We start from the raw sequence: 20,582 nt of genomic DNA, 5'->3' as shown, positions 1-20,582 counted from the left end.
TTGAATATAAGTTGAAAAGAATTTGCACATCATTGTATTCTGTTTTTATTTATGATTTACACAATGTGCCAACTTCACTGGTTTTGGGTTTTGTACAGCCTAGTGATGCATATTTATGTACATGCTGTCATGTCATGTCAATATGAGAGCATGTTGTACACGTTATATTCAAACAACAAATGCTCTTGCATCAATAATCATACATACAGTACAGGGGTGTCCCGATACCGATGTCAGCTCGAATCACACATACGTTTATCCGTTTTGTAGTGTGGAGTGCTAGAAAAGGTTTGATTACGTTAAGTGAAATCAATCAAAGAACATTCAAAGGATATGAAAAACACTAAGCGATTCATTATCTGGAATGTACTTGTGCTGTCTTAAAGTTGACGAGGATTGGTAATTGTTATTTTGGCAACACCTAGTAATCACAGTAATTTATTAAGTTAACCTAATGACAGTATGGTGAATGATGCAGGAATTTTCTTTTACTGGATGCTGTCTACTATTCTTCTGCCCTGGAAGTGTAAGTAATATGCAATTATTAATATTTGATACTTGTTTACATTGACAAATGTGGTGTGTTTTAAACTGCAATATTGTTCAATTAAGGACACTTATCAAGGTCTAGCTTGTGTACTAATGTGTGCTTAGCTGTTGTCTAGATGCTATCTCTTACTAGCTTATAGCCTACCATGTTAACCTTTTGTAAATGACTTGACAAAAGTACAAGTTAACATTTACATGTTAACTTGCTGTCCAGCTTTGCACAAGTAATGAAACATGCTACAGACCTGCTTGCATTGTAGTTTATATTGGAAGATTTTGGATGCAGCCCAATATAACCCGACCAATATCTGATATCGCAAGCAGATCGAGACACCCCTATATATTGTACGGTACATATATATATATATATATATATATATATATATATATATATATATATATATATATATATATATATATATATATACATACATACACACAGTGGGGCCAAAAAGTATTTAGTCAGCCACCGATTGTGCAAGTTCTCCCACTTAAAATGATGACAGAGGTCTGTAATTTTCATCATAGGTACACTTGAACTGTGTGAGACAGAATGTGAAAAAAAAACAGGAATTCACATTGTAGGAATTTTAAATAATTTATTTTTAAATTATGGTGGAAAATAAGTATTTGGTCAACCATTCAGCTCTCACTGATGGAAGGAGGTTTTGGCTCAAAATCTCACGATACATGGCCCCATTCATTCTTTCCTTAACACGGATCAATCGTCCTGTCCCCTTAGCAGAAAAACAGCCCCAAAGCATGATGTTTCCACCCCCATGCTTCAAAATAGGTGTGGTGTTCTTGGGATGCAACTCAGTATTCTTCTTCCTCCAAACACAACGAGTTGAGTTTATACCAGAAAGTTCTATTTTGGTTTCATCTGACCACGACATTCTCCCAATTCTCTGTTGTATCATCCATGTGCTCTCTGGCAAACTTCAGACGGGCCTGGACATGCACTGGCTTAAGCAGGGGACACGTCTGGCACTGCAGGATTTGATTCCCTGTCAGCGTAGTGTGTTACTGATGGTAACGTTTGTTACTTTGGTCCCAGCTCCCTGCAGGTCATTCACCAGGTCCCCCTGTGTGGTTCTGGGATTTTTGCTCACCGTTCTCATGATCATTTTGACCCCGCAGTATGAGATCTTGCGTGGAGCTCTAGATCGAGGGAGATTATCAGTGGTCTTGTATGTCTTCCATTTTCTTATAATTGCTCCCACAGTTGGTTTTTTCACACCAGGCTGCTTGCCTATTGTAGATTCACTCTTCCCAGTCTGGTGCAGGTCTACAATTATTTTCCTGGTGTCCTTTGACATCTCTTTGGTCTTGGTCATAGTGGAGTTTGGAGTCTGACTGTTTGACGCTGCGGACAGGTGTCTTTTATACAGATAACGAGATTCAAACATGTTCCATTAATACAGGTAACGAGTGGAGGACAGAAGAGCTTCTTAAAGAAGAAGTTACAGGTCTGTGAGAGCCAGAGTTCTTCCTTGTTTGAAGGGACCTAATACTTATTTTGGACCATAATTTACAAATAAATTCTTTAAAATTCCTACAATGTGAATTCCTGGATTTTTTTTCCACAGTCTGTCTCTCACAGTTGAAGTGTACCTATGATGAAAATTACAGAGCTCTGTCATCATTTTAAGTGGGTGAACTTGCACAAACGGTGGCTGACTAAATACTTTTTTGCCCCACTGTATTTAAGTATTTATATACACACAAACAGGTTTATGCAGGTAGAAAACCTGTTTGTGTATAAATATATATACACACATTTATATACACCAAACAGGTTTTCTACCAAAAGTGCATTATTCTTTTTAGCAAAATTCAACTACATTTGAATGAGAACAGAATGTTTAACACCGCACTTAAACATTTTTAAAAATGCCAAGAAAAAGAAAAACATTAAATACATTACTATTTTAGAGAACATTACAAAAATATCAAAACAACAGCAACATCACAGGCCTATCTCAATTATTTGAATATTATTTAAAGCTAATTTATTGCAGCAGAAAGTTAAACTCTTATATTCTACAGTAACTGCATAGTAAATATATCAAGAATGCACTTAATAGTGTTGAATATAGTTAAAACAGTGATTCTTAAACTGTGGTACACTAGTTGTGCACAGGCTCTATCTAGTGGTATGCCAAAGAATCACAAGACAGTATTTTATTTTCCAATATTGAAAGTGTAATATTACAAGTACCTCCTGTCAGGTTTTAATGTGCTTGTGTCAACCTCTATTGCTATATTGTGGTTTACCGTTGCTTTAAAACTTGACCTGTTTGGCAGAACTGTAGTCATAAGTTGCAATTTGATGTTAATTTTTTCACAACTTCTCATGCACTTGCTTTTCAATGACTTTCCCTATTTATAAAAAAAATTAACATACTGTGGTATATATATTTGCTATCACACGAGAGAGGGACCACACAAACAACTTTTTATTAATGACGACCAATTGTTTTGTGTTGAGACCTTGTTCCAGTACGTGACCGGCTTGATGAAGCAAGGCTACGAGGAGGAAAGCGAGCGCCACAACCAGGCGGCTGTCTCCCCAAAGGAGAGAGTGGACAAGCGGAACACGGTGCTTTGAGACAACACACAATGTTAGTTATAAAACACACTGCGGTGACTTTTGAACGGAGCACTTTATTTGTCAACGACAACACTGCTGCAATCCCTGACACAACACACTGCCTTGGATTGGGAATGCATAGTCCAGAAGTCCAAGATGCCTTTCACTAAATCAATGTTGTGCTATTTAGCCCATTCAAACGTCTGATGAACTGAAACATCATTATTGACAAAATTAGATTGTGAGAGCGGCAGCTTCATGGGGTCCTTAAAGGGGGAATAATTCTACCAAAAATACTTTAAACACATGAGGGAAAAAAACAGATTTTTGTTTTGTGTCCAAGCAACTCATCCGACAGTTCAATACATTTGCCAAAGATAAAAATGAAATCATCCCTCTAAAAAAAACTTAAAGTGACTGGCTTGACAATTAGAATTTGAACATAAATAGGGATCGTAGTCATTAAATAGAAGAAAAGTCAACACGCCGCTGGGGTGGACTGCGTGGATTTGGCTCCAGAGACTGTCGAGAGTGGTCGATTTGTGCGGTACAACAAATCCTCACAGATGGCACTCGGAAGAATTGCCGACAACACATTAGCATGGCAAAGTATGGAAGTAGTCACTGGAACGATGTACACGGTATTCTGAGGGAGGGACCAACGGGTCGTCTGAGTGGAACCTACTCCCTCCCTGTCAGAAGGACCAGGATCAGTTCATAAGCCTATCAGTCTGTTGCTCACTGGGTAGCTTTGCTTTTCTTGCTTTTACTCTTTTTGTCTTTCTTCTTCAGTCCATCCATGTGTGCTCTGAGGAGGTTGGAATATGCCTGCAAAGAGGCAGTTGAATTAGTCAGGCATAAGCAGTGACTGTTTCCTGGGAACAGTTATTCAGGATGCACGCACATAAGTACATTACATACTTTTGCAATTGTCCCTACAGCCATCAATAATCTCCGCCCTACAAAACTACTGAAAATGGGGCACAAAGTCAGGAAAGGTGCAGTAATATAGTGTCATGTAAGAAGTTATGGCAAATATAATAGGGTCAACAGGAAAGGGTACTTGACATTTTTAAACAGGTGTGATTTCATCGACGACGTGACTATTCAAGTTTGCATTTGCTGCTCGGCTGTAAGACCATGCAGACAATGTTTCCTGTACGATTTCTTGATTCACTTCCATTCAACCTACTTCTCATGTTTCTGTAAAGAATAAAATTCTGTTCAACCAAAACCTCCAGCTTAAGTGTTTTGTGTGGGAAAGCTGGAGAATGGTACTGAAACTATTTACAGTATAGGGATGAACAATATTTTATACTGATATATTCCTGCTTCTCAAGACCAATACCTATTGACAGTGCAGCTGGAACGTATTCACAGGGCTTTGTTTTTTCCACAATTTGTTATATAATAGTCTTATTCTAAAATTGAATACATTTGTGTCCTCAAAATTCTACAGACATTACCCCCTAATAATGATGTAAAAAATAGTTGTTTTTTTAATTGCAAATGTATCAAAAATGAACTAAAACAAAAAATACATGTACATAAGTATTTACAGGCTTTGCTCAATACTTTGACGCACACTTGACAGCTTTGATAGCATCTATCTTTGGGCAGCTTCACCCATTTCTCTTTGCAGCACCTCTCAAGCTCCATGGGAAGCGTTTGTTTTCCTCCTGGATGTCACTGTACATTGCTGCATTCATATTGCCCTCTATCCTGAATGGTCACCCAGTTCACGCTGCTGAAAACCATCCCCACAGCATGATGCTGCCCCCACCATGCTACACTGTAGGGATGGTATTGGCCTAGTGATGAGCGGTGTCTGGTCTCCTCCAAACAAGATGTATGGCATTCACACCAAAGAGTTCAATCTTTGCCTCATCAGACCAGAGAAACTTGTTTCTCATGGTCTGAGAGTCTTTCAAGATCATTTTGGCAAACTTTGTCTGAGCACTATGCCATACAGGCCTCCTTGGTAGATTGTGACAGAAATGGTCCTTCTAGGAGGTTCCCCTCTCTCCTCTGAGGAATGTTGTAGGTCTGACAGAGTGACCATCAGGTTCTTGATGCAGCTTGAGAATTGCTGCAAAGAGGAATGGGTGAAACTGCCCAAACATAGGTTTGCCAAGCTTGTGGCATTGTATTCAAAAAGACTTGAGGCTGTAATAGCTGCCAGAGTTGCATTAGCAACGTATTGTGCAAACGCTGTGAATACTTATGTACATGTGATTGTTTTACATGAATTAAAAAATACACACATATACATATACATATATATATATATATATATATATCCATCCATCCATTTTCTACCGCTTATTCCCTTTTTGGGGTCGCGGGGGGCGCTGGCGCCTATCTCAGCTACAATCGGGCGGAAGGCGGGGTACACCCTGGACAAGTCGCCACCTCATCGCAGGGCCAACACAGATAGACAACATCCACACTCACATTCACACACTAGGGCCAATTTAGTGTTGCCAATCAACCTATCCCCAGGTGCATGTCTTATTTATATATATATATATATATATATATATATATATATATATATATATATATATATATATATATATTCATATTCATTCACATCGACATTATGGAGTATTGTCTGTAGAATTTTGAGGACACATTTGAATCTGTTCCATTTTGGAATAAGACTAACATAACAAAATGTGGAAAAATTAAAGCACTGCTAATACTTTCCAGATGCATTGTATATCTATCTGCATTTTGTGCACACCTTAAAGTAAGAAAGAGTCAAAGAAAAAGTGGATATGACAAACTGTACATGTAGATTTGTGCAAACCAAATATGACATCATTACTACAGTAGAGCTAACATCTCATCTATAAATCAGTGAAGCTTAGGGTTGAGTCTCATATATTTTAGCCAAAACTGGTATTTAAAAAATAAAAATGTTTTTTTCTGGAATTTTGTGAGATTCAAGTTGAATAGACTAGTAATTTACATACTTCTGTGGTATAGATTAAATGATAAAGTAATACATTTAAAAATATTAAAATCAACAAAAAAATGCCATAGTTATTGCGGCACTACAGAGCATAGAGAACGTGCAAATAAACAACTTAATTGGTGTGTAATGTTTTATAGTCAAAAATTCAGGTGTTCTCACTGGAGAAAGTGGCGTGTTGTTGTGGGTGGGCAAGCACTGTGGTGCTATGGTGTAATGAGGGCTGCTGTTGGCATGTCAGGGTTGGCAATAAATAAAACAAAAAAGCGCCAGACTGTTTTTCTGTCAGTACGCTACAATACTAACAAGAATGTTACTAACAAGAATGTTACGTGCGTATTTTACCGCAGAGTAATTGTTGGAGGTGGTCTGCACTCACTTAGCACCCGACTAATGCACCAGTAGCGTCTTCATTTTTCAGTGTGGATACCAGTGGGTGGCTTGTGAGGTTTCATATGTCAAAACACAAGTGTTTTTCCCCCTGCAAAGTGTTTGTAGGGCATTCGGTTCAGACGGGTGATGCCTTCCACGAAAAGGTAGCGAAGTCCGGTGAATTTTTTTATTTCTTCACCCTAACCCACCTACAGCACAATGTGGGTACAGTGAATTTTTTTATTTCTTCACCCTAACCCACCTACAGCACAGTGTGGGTAATCTCACCTCATTGGAGCGTTTATCAGTTATTGGAGCTTTGTTTCCCCCATGTTGTTCAATTATCAGTATGACGATATTCTTTTCCAAAGCTACTTAGTGGCATTACATGAGGTGAAGTTTATTTATTAGGTGGATAACAACACAGCATTGAGGCTACTATTTGAGGATATACAGAGTCACATGAACGTCAAGAAGTTGAGAAATAAAAAACTCACAAGAAACACCTAACAAAAGGAAAAGTGTAATATAAAAAACATACCATCTGAAACTTGATTACTTCTTTGGTATTGATCTGTAAGAAAAATGGTTTGACATGAAAAGCACACAATTTGTAAGAAAGACACCCTAAAATCCAATAAACTTACCACTGTGCTTATTTTCTTCTTGCCGTCAGAAGCTCTGATGAGACATTTGTTGTCTGCAGGGTCAAAGGACTCCGAGTGGCCTTTTCTAGGCACTGGCTTAGTCCTCCCGTCGTCTGAAGAACACGACTCAAGTCACCACAATACAGACATTATTAAAGTTTAAAGCTTCCAAATAAAAAGTAACAAAGAAAGAAACACTTATTACAGATGATAGTCACAAGTGAACACATTTATAGTATGTTAATAGACAAACATAAAAATGGAAATAAAATGCAACCTCAAAAGGTCGGACTGAAACCCAATTCGTAATAAACCCAAAGGGTTAGGAAGGAAATAACTAACAACAATGGTGTCTTAGTTGCCATACGCAGTTACACAATAATTTTTTTTTGTCGCCTGGGTTATCATACGGCCAAAAATTGTGCATAACAAACTAGTCCACTTAACGGTATCATTCAGTGGAATTGAGTACCTAAACAGGTCTCTGAGGTGTTTTTTATAGAGTAGGACTGCTAATCAGCTATCATAGGGCTAGCACTTTGAAAAGAAGGTGGAAAACACAATAGAATTCAAGAAATAAAGTACTATGGTGGCGTTCGAGTGTCTCATTCCTGCTCGCCTTCCCCCGCTTATCACTCTCTTTGCCAATAAAATGTAATAAAAAGGTAAAAATTAGGCTACATGTTCATTTATCCATGTTATTCGTCATGTATATGTATTTTGCGTTGTTTACTGCATATAAAACTATAATTATTCGCTGTAAAATGTGTTAATATTGAAGGGGTGTTTAGAATTGATCAATTGGATTTGGGAAAGATTGCTTCAGTTTTTGCACGATTTAATTTATTCAGACCTTTTGTACAGATTGTATTACCAATCATAACTAATTTTACCTGTACATCTTAAGTATTTTAGCTGTAAAACAGTCTTCATTTTAAAGACTCAGGTTGGTACAAAAAAAAGTACATCTTAAGAGTATATTTTTTATTTATTGCAGACCCTACATATAACGATAAATCAGGGATTGATCAGTTGTGATCTGTGTGTGTGTGTGTGTGTATGTGTGTGTGTGTAGTATGCTTCAATAATATCAACACAGCACACACACACAAATAGTCTGTCCCACCACCGACAGACTAGTCGTCCAAGCCGAAATCTCAAAGTGAACAAATGTGACCAAGTTGGTATTGTTACAAACGCACTGCAGAGACTTTTGAACAGAGGACAATTTGTTAACGCCAATCCCTTGACAACATGCTACCTTAGACTAGGAATGCCTCGTTTAGAGGTGAAACATGCGTTTCACTAAATGCATGTTTATACAGACATCTGATGAACTGAAGTGTGTATTATGGACAAAGTAACACGCCCAGCGTACCAAGTCGAGTATTGGTATCGGATTGATGTGTTGTGGGATCGATACTTCTGTTGTAACTCCTCTTTTCAATGTTCCAGCAAATTACTCTTCTAGTCTGTCAGTGTTACTTTTCACAAATATCTCTGTTTCATTTATAACATTTTTTCTTACATTAGTGACTTTTTTCCTCAAACAATTGTGTGTAATACAACTGCAAATGGATATGATATATTATTACATTGATTTAAATTGTTCTATATGTTTATAATACTATGTTTATTTGCAAAACATATTTCAATGTTATCAAAATCAACAAACTAAAAAAAAAAAAAAATCTTAAAATGATTCAATAATCATAGCGTTTTAAGACAAACAGTGTTGGTATTTATAATAGTTTCAGCAATAGAAGCCCTGTATTTCCTTGGTACCTGATCGATACCAAAATTAAAGTAAAATCCCAAACTAAAATATTTTTGAAAAAACTGGAAAAAGGGAACACACTTAATAATCCGAGCAAGCCAGAGGTGAATACATCCTCAATAAAGTAGCAGCAATGTTTTTTTTTCAGCTTACAGATCGGCTGCTTTACTGACAACGTCACAATTCACGCAGCGATGACTCAAAGGCGTTAGCATATCCCAAAGACAGGTAGAGTTTTGGTCAAAAATGTTGAATATGTTTAAAATGTATGATTGTCGGCCTGACCCGTTTTAGAGACAAGTGTCTGGGCAAATGTTCTCTTAAGTCCCCTAAGACCACAGGACAATTTTATAAAAAAATCTTGTAAGACATAAAATGATCGGGAATTTCCTGTCTTTTTGTTGGAAGGAGGAATATCAGACTAAAAACAGGCCGATTGTCTTGATACGTGTAACCCGTTAAGGTGAAGATGGGACTTAGGGGGCGCTAGATTGTTTTAACATTCTTGTCAAACAAGCGTAAAAAGAAGTTCACCTGTATGAATTAATGAAACACTGTACCTTGGATAACAAGTGCATTGTGACTCTGGAGTCCTTGCTTTTAATGTGAGTTCTCTCAATGCAAATTCCACGCTAAAGACTTCTTTGCTGCTGCTGCTATCATGTTGTTCTTGTTGAAACTGGTCTTATTTTTCGAAAAGGGGACCCATAGAGCCCAAAGAAAAAAGGAAAAAAGCTAAACCCGCGCCCGGTAGATTCATAGCTAAATAATTTATGTCATAGGGGTTTGACAGAGGACAGCAGGACTCTCAAACGAACAATAGAAAAATACAGATGTCTCATTGGGCTGACAGGCTAAAAACAACCTGATCACATAGCCAAGTTGAGTTACATTTGGAGTAAGTTCAAGTTAAGCCATTTAAGTTCAAAGTACATTGGAAGTACCGTAAACAGCAATGTTTATTTACAACTATACTATAGTGAGAGCCCTGCGATAAGGTGGCGACTTGTCCAGGGTGTACCCAGCCTTCCACCCGATTGTAGCTCAGATAGGCACCAGCACCCCCCGCGACCCCAAAGGGAATAAGCAATAGAAAATGGATGGACTATGGTGAGAAACTAAGGTGCAGCATTACTGTTTATTGACAAACTGTGCCATGTCTTGGTCCTTTACTGCTTGATACGTTATTGTGCTAATATGGAATATAAGAGGAGGCATGAACCAACAACCCAGTATGATTCTGTAGAATTACTTACACTTTTTCAACGTGATGACGACACTACCCGAAGATCTGCACTTCTGGAACAGACGAGTGAGCTCTGTGAGGAACTAGAAGAAACAAGAAGACACACAGAATGGTCAACTTTAACAATAGTCTTCATCAGGTTTAGGGAAAGACTGTTTGCATGTTTTCCCCGTGACTGAGTGGGTCCCCTCCGGCTTCCTCCCATCTCCAAAGACATGCACCTGGGGATATGTTGACTGGCAACACTAAACACCATCCATTTCCTACCGCTTGTCCCTTCTGGGGTCGCGGGGAATGCTGGAGCCTATCTCAGCTGCATTCGGGCGGAAGGCGGAGCACACCCTGGACAAGTCGCCACCTCATCACAGGGCCAACACAGATAGACAAACAACATTCACACTCACACACTAGGGACAATTTAGAGTTGCCAATCAACCTATCCCCAGGTGCATGTCTTTGGAGGTGGGAGGAAGCCGGAGGGAACCCACGCAGTCACGAGGAGAACATGTAAACTCCAAAAAACACATTAATAAATCACATGAAACTATGGATAGTTTAAAAGAAATAAGGTTAACGATAACAATGAAGACCTGGTTCGTAAAGAACACAAATTGTATTATACAAGTAGCCACATAAGCTATTAAATGCATAAGGAGATAATATACGTCAAAAGTTCAGTTTTTTTTTAGTTCACACAAATTTCAAGGTGATCGTTTATAATGTAAGATGTACTTTAAAAAGTTTTCTATTGACTATCGGTTTATAAAATATAAAAAACATTCAGCTTCAGCTAGCAGACGCTAGCAGTAAAGCTACCAAGACAAATGTTCATTTTGTCAGGCTTTGTTAGCTTTTGTAAACGCTAGCCCAGTGTATTTTATAATTAATGATGAAAAACGGATACGACACAATTTAAATATCTGAAGTCCTTACCGAATCGTTTTCAAGCAGCACCATGTTTGTGACTGAAAGAGAGTTGTGGTCACTCCGGCTGCAGGCTAACAGCTAATAGCTAAATGCACACGTACTACTTCACTACTTCACCGGGAGCGTACACGCTTCCGCCATTATTTTGACCACAGCGTCCTCTATCGGTGAGGGGTAGTAGAGTGACACTATCTAACCTCCCCTTTTCAACTTTAGTTCGCCTCTTTCGACAATGATAAGCAAAAACGAGTTGTCAGTTCAAACATAATCATTTAACCTTTTCCTTGGCAGTTTAAAACATATATTTTTATATATAAAGGCTGTGATGTCAAAGTCATTTGGTTTCTATTTTTTAACAGAAATACACTGACTTAATCTGTTTGCAGTTGCACATCAACTAGGAAAACAACAGTAGCAACGATTACTAAATGCATTCGGTGGACAATTTAAATCAATGTGTGAACACCCTTGTGCGGTGTTCAGGTCTGTGACTCACTGACTTTGGCTCATTTTCTCTGAAGAACATATATCGGAATACATATTTAATTAATGATTCGTATTAAGGGTACATTTATTTAATCACAGTCATATCTTGGTCCTCCACTTAACAGCGATAAACAAGGGACGACTGTGCAGTTTGTGTCCTGCTCAAATGGACCAAAATAAAATACAATTGTGGCTATACAGATGAAAATAACATCATGGTTGTGAATAAATGCATGGATGTAGAAAAAGCTTTGCTCATCATCATGTTGACAAAAAACATTCTGGGTGGTGGCCCAGATCAGTAAGGTTCACTGCAAACTGAGAGTCCCAGTCTCTGTTGAACACCGCCATGAGGTGGCCCTGCACAGTTTTGGTCTTCCATAAAGGATAAGGAGCATGCTGGGAAATCACCAGACCCACTCCAGCTGTGTTTAAAAAGTAGTCCCCTGACCAGTTAGATGTACCTGCAAAGCAAATATCTCATTAATAATTGATCATTCTCATCAATGTTGAGCAATGACTCACCGATGTAGGCCACTTTTTCAGTCACCAAGTATTTATTATGGTTGACTCGACTGAAGGGAATGTTTGTCTGGTTTACCATGGGTAAAATGAACAACTTCTAAACAAAAACACACAAAAGAACTTGTAAAAACGTATGTGGACATCATGGATCATCTCGTCAACTCCTTACAATTTGGATTCTGTCCAGGGCAGCGAGGGACTGAAGGAAAGGCAGCATTAAGGTTAAGGAGCTATGCCTGCAGCTGATAAGCATCCGGATCTTCACCTTCCTCTCAAACGCAGCTCTCCTGAGGGCGGTGTCAATATCGGGCCAATATCTGGAAGAACAATACAAAGCGGACTTCAAGCAAAAAAACATATTGCAATTATATTTTTAACTTAATTAACCTATGTGGGTGTGCTATGGGGAGATACTCCATGACAGCCACGTCAATAGAATTATGCGCTTCAGAGATGATGGAGATGATGGCCTCCAGGTCCTGAGTCCGTGATGCAGGACAGAATGATGGTGGAGAACCCTATAGACAACAAGTACTTGTTACAAGAGCTTCATTGGTAAAAGGAACTCTGTTCAAACTGAGCACTTCCGTATTTACACTCCCATATGTACTGTATATGTACTTACTATAGTAGAGGTGGGTTGATTTATATTAGCATGTAGTATTTTTCAGTCATCTTGACAAATCTGTTTTTGTTGTGTTGTTCAAATATATTGTAAATATATAAGGGTGTCACGCTACAACTACTTCACTTCGGATACGATACCGATATTGGAGCCTTGAGTATTGGCGAATACTGACATTGATTTGAAACGATATATGCACAAATCATACATACTTTAGTTTTTTTGTATTGTGGACTGGCCTGGGAACGCCTCGGGATCCCCCGGGAAGAGCTAGACGAAGTGGCTGGAGATAGGGAAGTCTGGGCTTCCCTGCTTAGGCTGCTGCCCCCGCGACCCGACCTCGGATAAGCGGAAGATGATGGATGGATGGATGGATGGATTGTGGACTGTTAGAAAGGGCTGGATCAAGAGACATTAGGTACTGTAGGTTCGAAGAACACTAATCTATTTATTAGAACAGTCTGGAATGGAACTAAGCAATTTTTAAGATGAAGTGAAGTGTTAATTATTTTTGGGCAACACAAGTGGCCCCAATAACTAATTAAGTTAAACTCATGACACAGTAAGTTGAATGAGGCCAACATGTTTGTTACAGGGCTTCACGGTGGCAGAGGGGTTAGTGCGTCTGCCTCACAATACGAAGGTCCTGCAGTCCTGAGTTCAATCCAAGGAGTGTGGAGTTTGCATGTTCTCCCCGTGAATGCGTGGGTTCCCTCCGGGTACTCCTGGCTTCCTCCCACCTCCAAAGACATGCACCTGGGGATAGGTTGATTGGCAACACTAAATTGGCCCTAGTGTGTGAATGTGAGTGTGAATGTTGTCTGTCTATCTGTGTTGGCCCTGCGATGAGGTGGCGACTTGTCCAGTGTGTACTCCTCCTTCCGCCAGATTGTACCTGAGATAGGCGCCAGTGCCCCCCGCGACCCCAAAAGGGAATAAGCAGTAGAAAATGGATGGATGGATGTTTGTTACTGGATATTTTCTAATGCACTTCTGCCTTGCAGGCTTTATATCTGTAAGTACACTTCAACTATAATTACTAGCTTATATTGACAAATGTCAGGTTTTAGACTGCAACATTGTTCAGTTAAAGACAGGTATTAAGTATGGCTACCTTAGTTATTGTGTGGTTGCGAGTTCCTAGTAGCCAACCGTGTTTACCTTTTTTTAAATAACTTCACTAAAACACAAAAAAGACCAACCTAGTGTGCTTATTGGAGTACATTTAGATGTTAACTGGTTTTGCACAAGTAAATTTATTGCAGCTTGTACCTGAGCTTTTATTCGAGATTTTAGATATAAGGCGATATCATCCGATCCTTTTTTTTTGTTGATATCAGACAAATAGCTGATATCAATATCGGATTGGGACACCCTTATAAATGTATATGTAGTCATATATTGTTTATAAACTCAGACAAGTTCTTGAAGGCGGGCTTTGAAGGTTTTGAATTTGAGAGGACATGTTTTGCTTTGGTTTAATTATTTTGCAGTACTGACTTATTTTTCTCAAACAATTGTATGTCAAAAACAGAATAAGGGAATCCTTGTTTTGCATTTTATCTAATATTGCAAAATCTTACACAAATAGTGCTGTCAAAAAGATTCAGATTCCTGAATCAGATTAAACACACTTTTGAATGTTGTTTAGTAGTGATTAATCACAGTAAATTACTTGCATTAAATAGATTAAAAAAAAGACCCTATTATTTTTTAAACAAATAAAATTTTATTGTCGGAATGTCATACCTTTATTTCAACATTTTACTCGATATGTAGATAATTTATTTGCTCAAAAATTTGTAACAGTATTTTCGTAAGTACCATCAGGTTGTGTTTTGAAGTGGAATTTGCCAGCGAGTACACCAGTAAGAGTGTCCTCACTCGTATTTGCACTGACAAATGCATTGACCTGACTAATTTCAGGTAACCATCTCCGGTTACAATGAAGGAGCATGTGCAGTTAAAATAAATTGTGTGAATAATCTGCGTATATACATTTTTAATGTGATAATTTTTTGTGATTATTCGCATGCATTAACTCATTAACTTTGACAGGCCTAGTGTTGATATAAATGTTCTGTATGCCTGAAAGCTTTGTCTGGAGTTTTTTTCTAATCAACATCAACATTTTAAGGGCAAAAATCACAAAATCCTTCAATGATCTTGAAAAATGTCCAAGTAAAAAAATATCGGTATCTGTCCGACTTGCTCTTTATTTATCTGGTATCTGATTGACACAAAACGTGTAGTTTCAATCACCCTAATATATATCCACTTTCTGTTCTTCTTCTCTTCTGTTTAATTCTCAATTCCAGTTAGTCCCTCCCCTCCCACGACATAGCCAACATGAGGATTACATTCGGTTAGTCAAGCGCCCTAGTATACACTCATCATTTGGGGTGTGCTGAATGCAACAGCCAGGTACAGATGCGATCAAAATGCTAAATGTAAGTACGGAGGTGTGCGAATTGTCAGAACTCAACTCACTGCAAGGTAGATTCTGCTGGTGATATTTCCATCATTCACCAGAAGGGGTCGCTCTTTATTGATGTGAGTGTCTAAGGAAGAAGGCCAGGAGTGTGGCAAAGAGCTGTTGGAATGTGCCATCACCCAGTAAGACAGGAAGATCTTATGGAGGTCTCTTGCAAGACTTGAGCAGTTGTAAATGACCACGCCCAGTTCTTTCACCTACATTGTCACATGTGTAGTAATAAAACTTTTTTGATTTTTTTTTTTGATGATGATGTCTATTCACCTGTGTCAGAGCCCTCCAGTCCATGTTAGCACTGCCTACAAACATATGCTTTTGGTCCACGATCCAGAATTTGCTGTGCAGGACACCATTTGTCAGACGCCCAAAGTCAACATTACGCACGTGCACTCCTGCAGAGGACAGACGGATTAATGGATGTCGATGATCAACAATAAGCAATTTACGAATCCAAACCGTTCTGTTTTAAGATCTTTAAATCGGTGGAGTTTGTCCTCAGGGAAGGAAGGCTGGTCACTACTCGGACTGAGATGTTCCTGGAGGGAAGCGACTGAAGCTGCTCCAAGATTTCCCGCCCCTGTCATTGTTAAAAATCTTCACATCAATATGATATCTAAAGAGACCTCATATCTAAAAATATCAGTTTGTTGGGAACTTACAGTTATATCAGAGGAAGAGTTGACATTGATGTCCTCCCCAGTCAACGTCCAGTAAAAGGACACCACTTCTAACTCCTGCGTTGCCATGGAGAGAAGATCTTTCCAAGCTTTTTCCAAAGGGATCCCGAATGTTACATTGGCTTTGTATTGCACGTGTTGAGGAATGCTTTCAACCAGAGCCATACTGTAAGGGCCAATATTACATTCAGATTATTTTAGAAGCAGTTGCAATAGGAATAAAAAAAACAATAACCGATTTAGTTCAATGATGTTGAAAATGCAGCCTGCGGTTCGTTTGTTTGAGGAAAAAAGAGATACTAATAAGTGATAACATATCTTTGTGTTTCATGGTCATCATAGCGGAGAGCTGTTCACATACTGATTTCCCTTGTAAGCTATACATGGGTTTTAACATTAAAGTTTTGCATCAGTCACTACAGTGGACACAATAGTGTCCTGCCATACACTGCCACCCATCCTCACAAACAAGACAGTCGACAGACATGCAGAAGAAGTGCAGAGCAGGGGACAAAGATCTAACTTTTCCTGTTTTTTTCAGGAAACCCTTGCAGGTATAAAAAAGTAATGGGATATATAGCCATAACTCAGGATTAATATTAAAGTATCCACGGTCTTCCCCACAGTGCTGAAATGGGCTTTTATTAGATTTGCTGTCATTGTTTTTACATTCTATTTGCACTCTACAAGATCACAATCTATTCTTTTTTCTATTTATAATCTACTCATATTAACCATGATACTTACAAACTACTCTATTTAGATTGTATTCTATGTAAATTAATATGTACTGTACCTCTTAGGGTACTTATTGGGCTAAACTGGGACCTTGGGTACTAAATTTGGTGCCATCTCAGGTCTCTCCATAAAGTTCCTCAGATCCTTTGAACATTTTTCAGTGTTGATTTTGTGATTTGTGGAATTTATGAATAACCATGTTCACTAAATTGTACATATGCCTCGCAGGTTACATTTTGATTGCCATGTAGTATTGCTGCGACTGTTTTAGAAAATACTACATTTTCAATAACCTTTTGGCAGAAAATGTATTAATTTATGCTATATATTAATATTTCATTGCTGGTATTAGTCTTGTCAGGATTTCGGTGTTTTACAAAAATTAGTTTTGAAGTCAGTCGGCTAAATGTTTTAGCAATGCATTGTACAGTATCTTAATTTGTTTAATTATAGGAACACATTATTGACTGTTATTAAAGCATATTTAATAGTGTTCACAAAAGCTTTTTTAAACAAATTTCATCTTATAAATATTTTCAATCAATTAAACGTCTAATACCTGTTGTCCACCCTAGTGAACTATTTGCAAACTATTGAAAAATGTATGTTTTTGTTGTTGTTTGTTTTTAATGTTTTTAGCCTGTTAACAAAAATAAAGGTCAGCTCTGATGTTTTTATTTTGATCCATTCATTTTTCAATATGCATCACTCAATGCCAACATTTTGGACACCACCACTTAAGTGGGCACTCAATAAAACCATTTAACTCTAGAAAAGTTTTAAAGTACATTACAATACTTTTGTAACTTGCATTTTATTAACAGATCTTAAAGTTAATGCGATAACGAGATAATTATAGTTTTCTCTAACCCTCTGTGGGTCTAAAGGGTTAAAATAAAATAAAAACATTTAATGTTTACTATTTTTGCTTCGGGCTAAAGTTAATTGAGAGATTTGAGTAACAAAAGTAAAACAAATATGAATCCAAAATGTTTTATGCACTTTGACAAATGTCCTGTTTGGCTTTTGGGGTATTGTTACATAACTTGTTCCCTAAGGGTTAACGGCACAGTATTTTTAATCGCCGTTCATTGTAAGCATGTTAAAGAGAGCATTTATTTGTATGAGGGATAATGTGTTTGGGTTCATTTTGTGTTGAGTATAGTATTTATTAACATTTTCATGAAGCAAACAGATTGTTCAGTTTCATGTTAATGGTATTAAAAACTTGAAAATTATCTAAGGCAGTGGTCTCCAACCACCAGTTCGGGGATTGGTACGATCGCATTTTCTTTGATTTAACTCTCATCTGTACCACTAAACCATCCATTTTCTACCGCTTATTCCCTTTGGGGTCACAGGGGGCGCTGGTGCCTATCTCAGCTACAATCGGGCGGAAGGCGGGGTACACCCTGGACAAGTCGCCACCTCATCACTAAACCAGTCCTTCTCAAATAGTGTAATGCCCTCGGTGGCACGGTGTAATGCCAGGCGGGCAAAAGGTACCTCATGTAACATGTTTTTTTTGCCGTACCACAATATGTTGAAGCGTATGAAGCACTTGGCTTCCCTGTAACCACGTTGGGAGACGAGGAAAGGTTTGTTTGTTTCCTTCAGTGGTAAAAAGCTTACAATGTTATGAAGAGATTTAACAATTTTATAGCCACATTGTACTATTCATTGTCACGGTGGAGAGTGCAAAATATGTTTGTTCCTTGGAGGGCTTTACAGAAAATATTTGAGAAGCACTGCACTAATAAGCACACCAATAAGCTTGTTCAAAGATGTATAGTAAAACTGCTGATAAGAAGTCACCGTTTGTTATATCTTTGTTACATGGGACAATGAACCATTAATGAACATATACAATGAAAATTTGCTCAATGGGTTATTTCCATCTGCAGTTCCCAGCGGGTTGATGGTTTCTATAATATACGTACCATTAACCTGCTAAGACCAACGCATCTCAAAGAAACAATTGCAGCGCTCCCATTTTTATGCACTTATTTTTGCTGTATTGATCTTCCCAATGTGGAGGGCCGCTCTGTGAAAACAATGCTCACATTAAAGCGGTCCTTGGTGCAAAAACATGATCTGATCTAAGGTACACTTAATACAGATTTAAAAAAAAATCTATCTGTGATTATTTACAAATAATTTAACTTGGACTAAATGCAATTAATCACAATAATATATTTTAATAATTTGGCAGACCTTATTTTGTTGAATTACAACATTATTTTCATTACATTACTAAAACGTACTGTAGCGTGCTTCGTACAGAAATTAGCATTGTGTTTTTTCATCAGAAAACTCATAAATGATCAAATATTGTGGACTTAGAAAGATCGCAATAAGACAAATACTAAAAGTGTTGCAGTGAAACACAAGATTGCAATGAAACATTTTGAGAAAAATAAAGAAACATGTACTGTAACTTTGGCTATATTTAAGGTAGGGAGGTTAACATGTACAATTAATCAGCCCCAAATTTTCCATTAATTATGTACAAGCGCAGATTAATTACACAATGAATATGGTCAACACATGCAATGAATATGGTCAACACATGCTCATTTACCTTCACTATGGATACAGTTACCTGAAAGGCGGAGTGGGTTGTTATTCAGTCAGTGATCAGGACAGTGATCACACATCAGTGCAAAGATGAGTGAGAAAACTCAGAATGGTGTGCTTCATAGCAAATTACACTTCATATTACACTCTTACTGGACTATAGATAAAACTGTTGCCCTGTTTTAAGCAAATAAACTACATATGTCAAAGAGAAACGTTTTTTTTTTAATTCTGACAAAATTGTATTAGTTTCCAAACATTTTTTTTTAAATGTATTTAAATTATGCAAGCAATAAATTGACTTTGATTAATCACAATTAAAATTAAATTGATTTAAAAAAAATAAAATAGTTTGAGAGCATTAGTTTCAATTAATAGAGTGGATTTTTAGAGACTATGGTGAGAGAGTAAAGGCAGTTTGGATTATATATCCATCCATCAATTTTCTACTGCTTATTCTCTTTGGGGTCGCCTATCTCAGCTACAATTGAGTGGAAGCCGGCGTACACCCTGGACAAGTCGCCACCTCATCGCTGGGCCAACACAGATAGACAGACAACATTCACACTCACATTCACACACTAGGGCCAATTTAGTGTTGCCAATCAACCTATCCCCAGGTGCATGTCATTGGAAGTGGGAGGAAGCCGAAGTACCCGGAGGGAACCTGATACAGAAAATATATTTTTCTAGAGTGTACAGGGAAGGCCTGAATCAAGTTATGATAATGATGTATTAGAATGTATACAGCGGTTTACAGTGAAACCACATCATTCATTCAGTACACTGACGGAAGTTGGCTACCAATTGGTACAAACAGTCTCTCTGACCACCACCCAACATGCATTCCCATTTATACACCAGTTTGAGTCGTTACCTGCAATGGTCAACAGAAATATCATCACCATCGATGTCCAGAGGAAGAATTTTTTTACTTTGGGGGGATTGGGGTCTCTCCAATACAGCGACAGCAAGCAGAATGCCCAAGATGGTCAGACAGGCCAATAGCACAACTAAAGTCACACGGTGTGTTGACATCTGATGATATAAATCAAAGTGAGAGAAAAGTCCCGTTCTGTAAAAAGTAATGTAAGTGATGCAGACATACGTGTACCTTTTTGATGGAAACAGAACCGTCACGTAGACTGCAGTGCATGGAAATAATCATCTTCTCATAAATGAGTGATCTTAAAAAAAAGAAAAAGAGCAGTGTGGATTAAGACTATCCATGAAGTGGAAATAAAAACATGTTATAACTCACATGAGGCTGATGCAGCTGAACCGTCGTGCCAGAAAAAACAACAAAGGTGCTTCTTTCGATCTCAGCTTTACTCTGCCCACACAACTCACTTCCTCTTTGAAATAATTTTAA

General features: G+C 38.0%; 3 protein-coding genes across 4 annotated transcripts in view; 1 reads left to right on the top strand and 2 right to left on the bottom strand.

Annotated features, from left to right (window-relative positions):
• The window catches only part of xgb (x globin), a 47,343-nt gene extending 43,063 nt beyond the window's left edge, over positions 1-4,280 (top strand). For both annotated transcript variants that reach the window (XM_061895424.1, XM_061895423.1), the window contains one exon: positions 3,041-4,280. In XM_061895424.1, coding sequence (XP_061751408.1) covers positions 3,041-3,160 — 120 coding nt within the window. In that variant the 3' untranslated portion in view covers positions 3,161-4,280. The remainder of the gene's footprint in view (positions 1-3,040) is intronic.
• On the bottom strand, positions 3,197-11,262 carry srp14 (signal recognition particle 14). The gene is made up of 5 exons (XM_061895425.1): positions 11,095-11,262; positions 10,172-10,244; positions 7,139-7,251; positions 7,033-7,065; positions 3,197-3,970 (listed from the first exon to the last, which is right to left on the bottom strand). The coding sequence occupies exons 1-5, from the start codon at positions 11,116-11,118 to the stop codon at positions 3,881-3,883; spliced, it is 333 nt and encodes a 110-aa protein (XP_061751409.1). The 5' UTR covers positions 11,119-11,262; the 3' UTR covers positions 3,197-3,880.
• Positions 11,263-11,615: 353 nt separating this feature from the next.
• Positions 11,616-20,555, bottom strand: LOC133549712 (5'-3' exonuclease PLD4). The gene is made up of 11 exons (XM_061895421.1): positions 20,472-20,555; positions 20,325-20,397; positions 20,088-20,248; positions 15,878-16,061; positions 15,675-15,795; positions 15,483-15,610; positions 15,215-15,415; positions 12,487-12,617; positions 12,269-12,416; positions 12,100-12,196; positions 11,616-12,038 (listed from the first exon to the last, which is right to left on the bottom strand). The coding sequence occupies exons 2-11, from the start codon at positions 20,376-20,378 to the stop codon at positions 11,836-11,838; spliced, it is 1,428 nt and encodes a 475-aa protein (XP_061751405.1). The 5' UTR covers positions 20,379-20,397; positions 20,472-20,555; the 3' UTR covers positions 11,616-11,835.
• Positions 20,556-20,582: the final 27 nt, after the last annotated feature.

Source organism: Nerophis ophidion, linkage group LG03, assembly GCF_033978795.1.
Source record: "Nerophis ophidion isolate RoL-2023_Sa linkage group LG03, RoL_Noph_v1.0, whole genome shotgun sequence".
Lineage (NCBI taxonomy): Eukaryota > Metazoa > Chordata > Actinopteri > Syngnathiformes > Syngnathidae > Nerophis > Nerophis ophidion.
This window is presented reverse-complemented; position numbering and strand designations above follow the sequence as displayed.

Bases quoted from the DNA above. Each gene is read 5' to 3' on its own strand.
- srp14 (XM_061895425.1), bottom strand. From the start codon at position 11,118: ATGGTGCTGCTTGAAAACGATTCG. The intron at 7,066-7,138 runs GTAAGTTTATTG...TTTTTCTTACAG, and splicing joins AGAAGAAAATAAGCACAGTG to ATCAATACCAAAGAAGTAAT. The intron at 3,971-7,032 runs GTATGTTTTTTA...GCCTCTTTGCAG, and splicing joins AAGTAATCAAGTTTCAGATG to GCATATTCCAACCTCCTCAG.
- LOC133549712 (XM_061895421.1), bottom strand. From the start codon at position 20,378: ATGATTATTTCCATGCACTGCAGTCTACGTGACGGTTCTGTTTCCATC. The intron at 12,618-15,214 runs GTGAGTTGAGTT...TGTTGTCTATAG, and splicing joins CCAGCAGAATCTACCTTGCA to GGTTCTCCACCATCATTCTG. The intron at 12,417-12,486 runs GTTAATTAAGTT...TTGTTCTTCCAG, and splicing joins CCCATAGCACACCCACATAG to ATATTGGCCCGATATTGACA.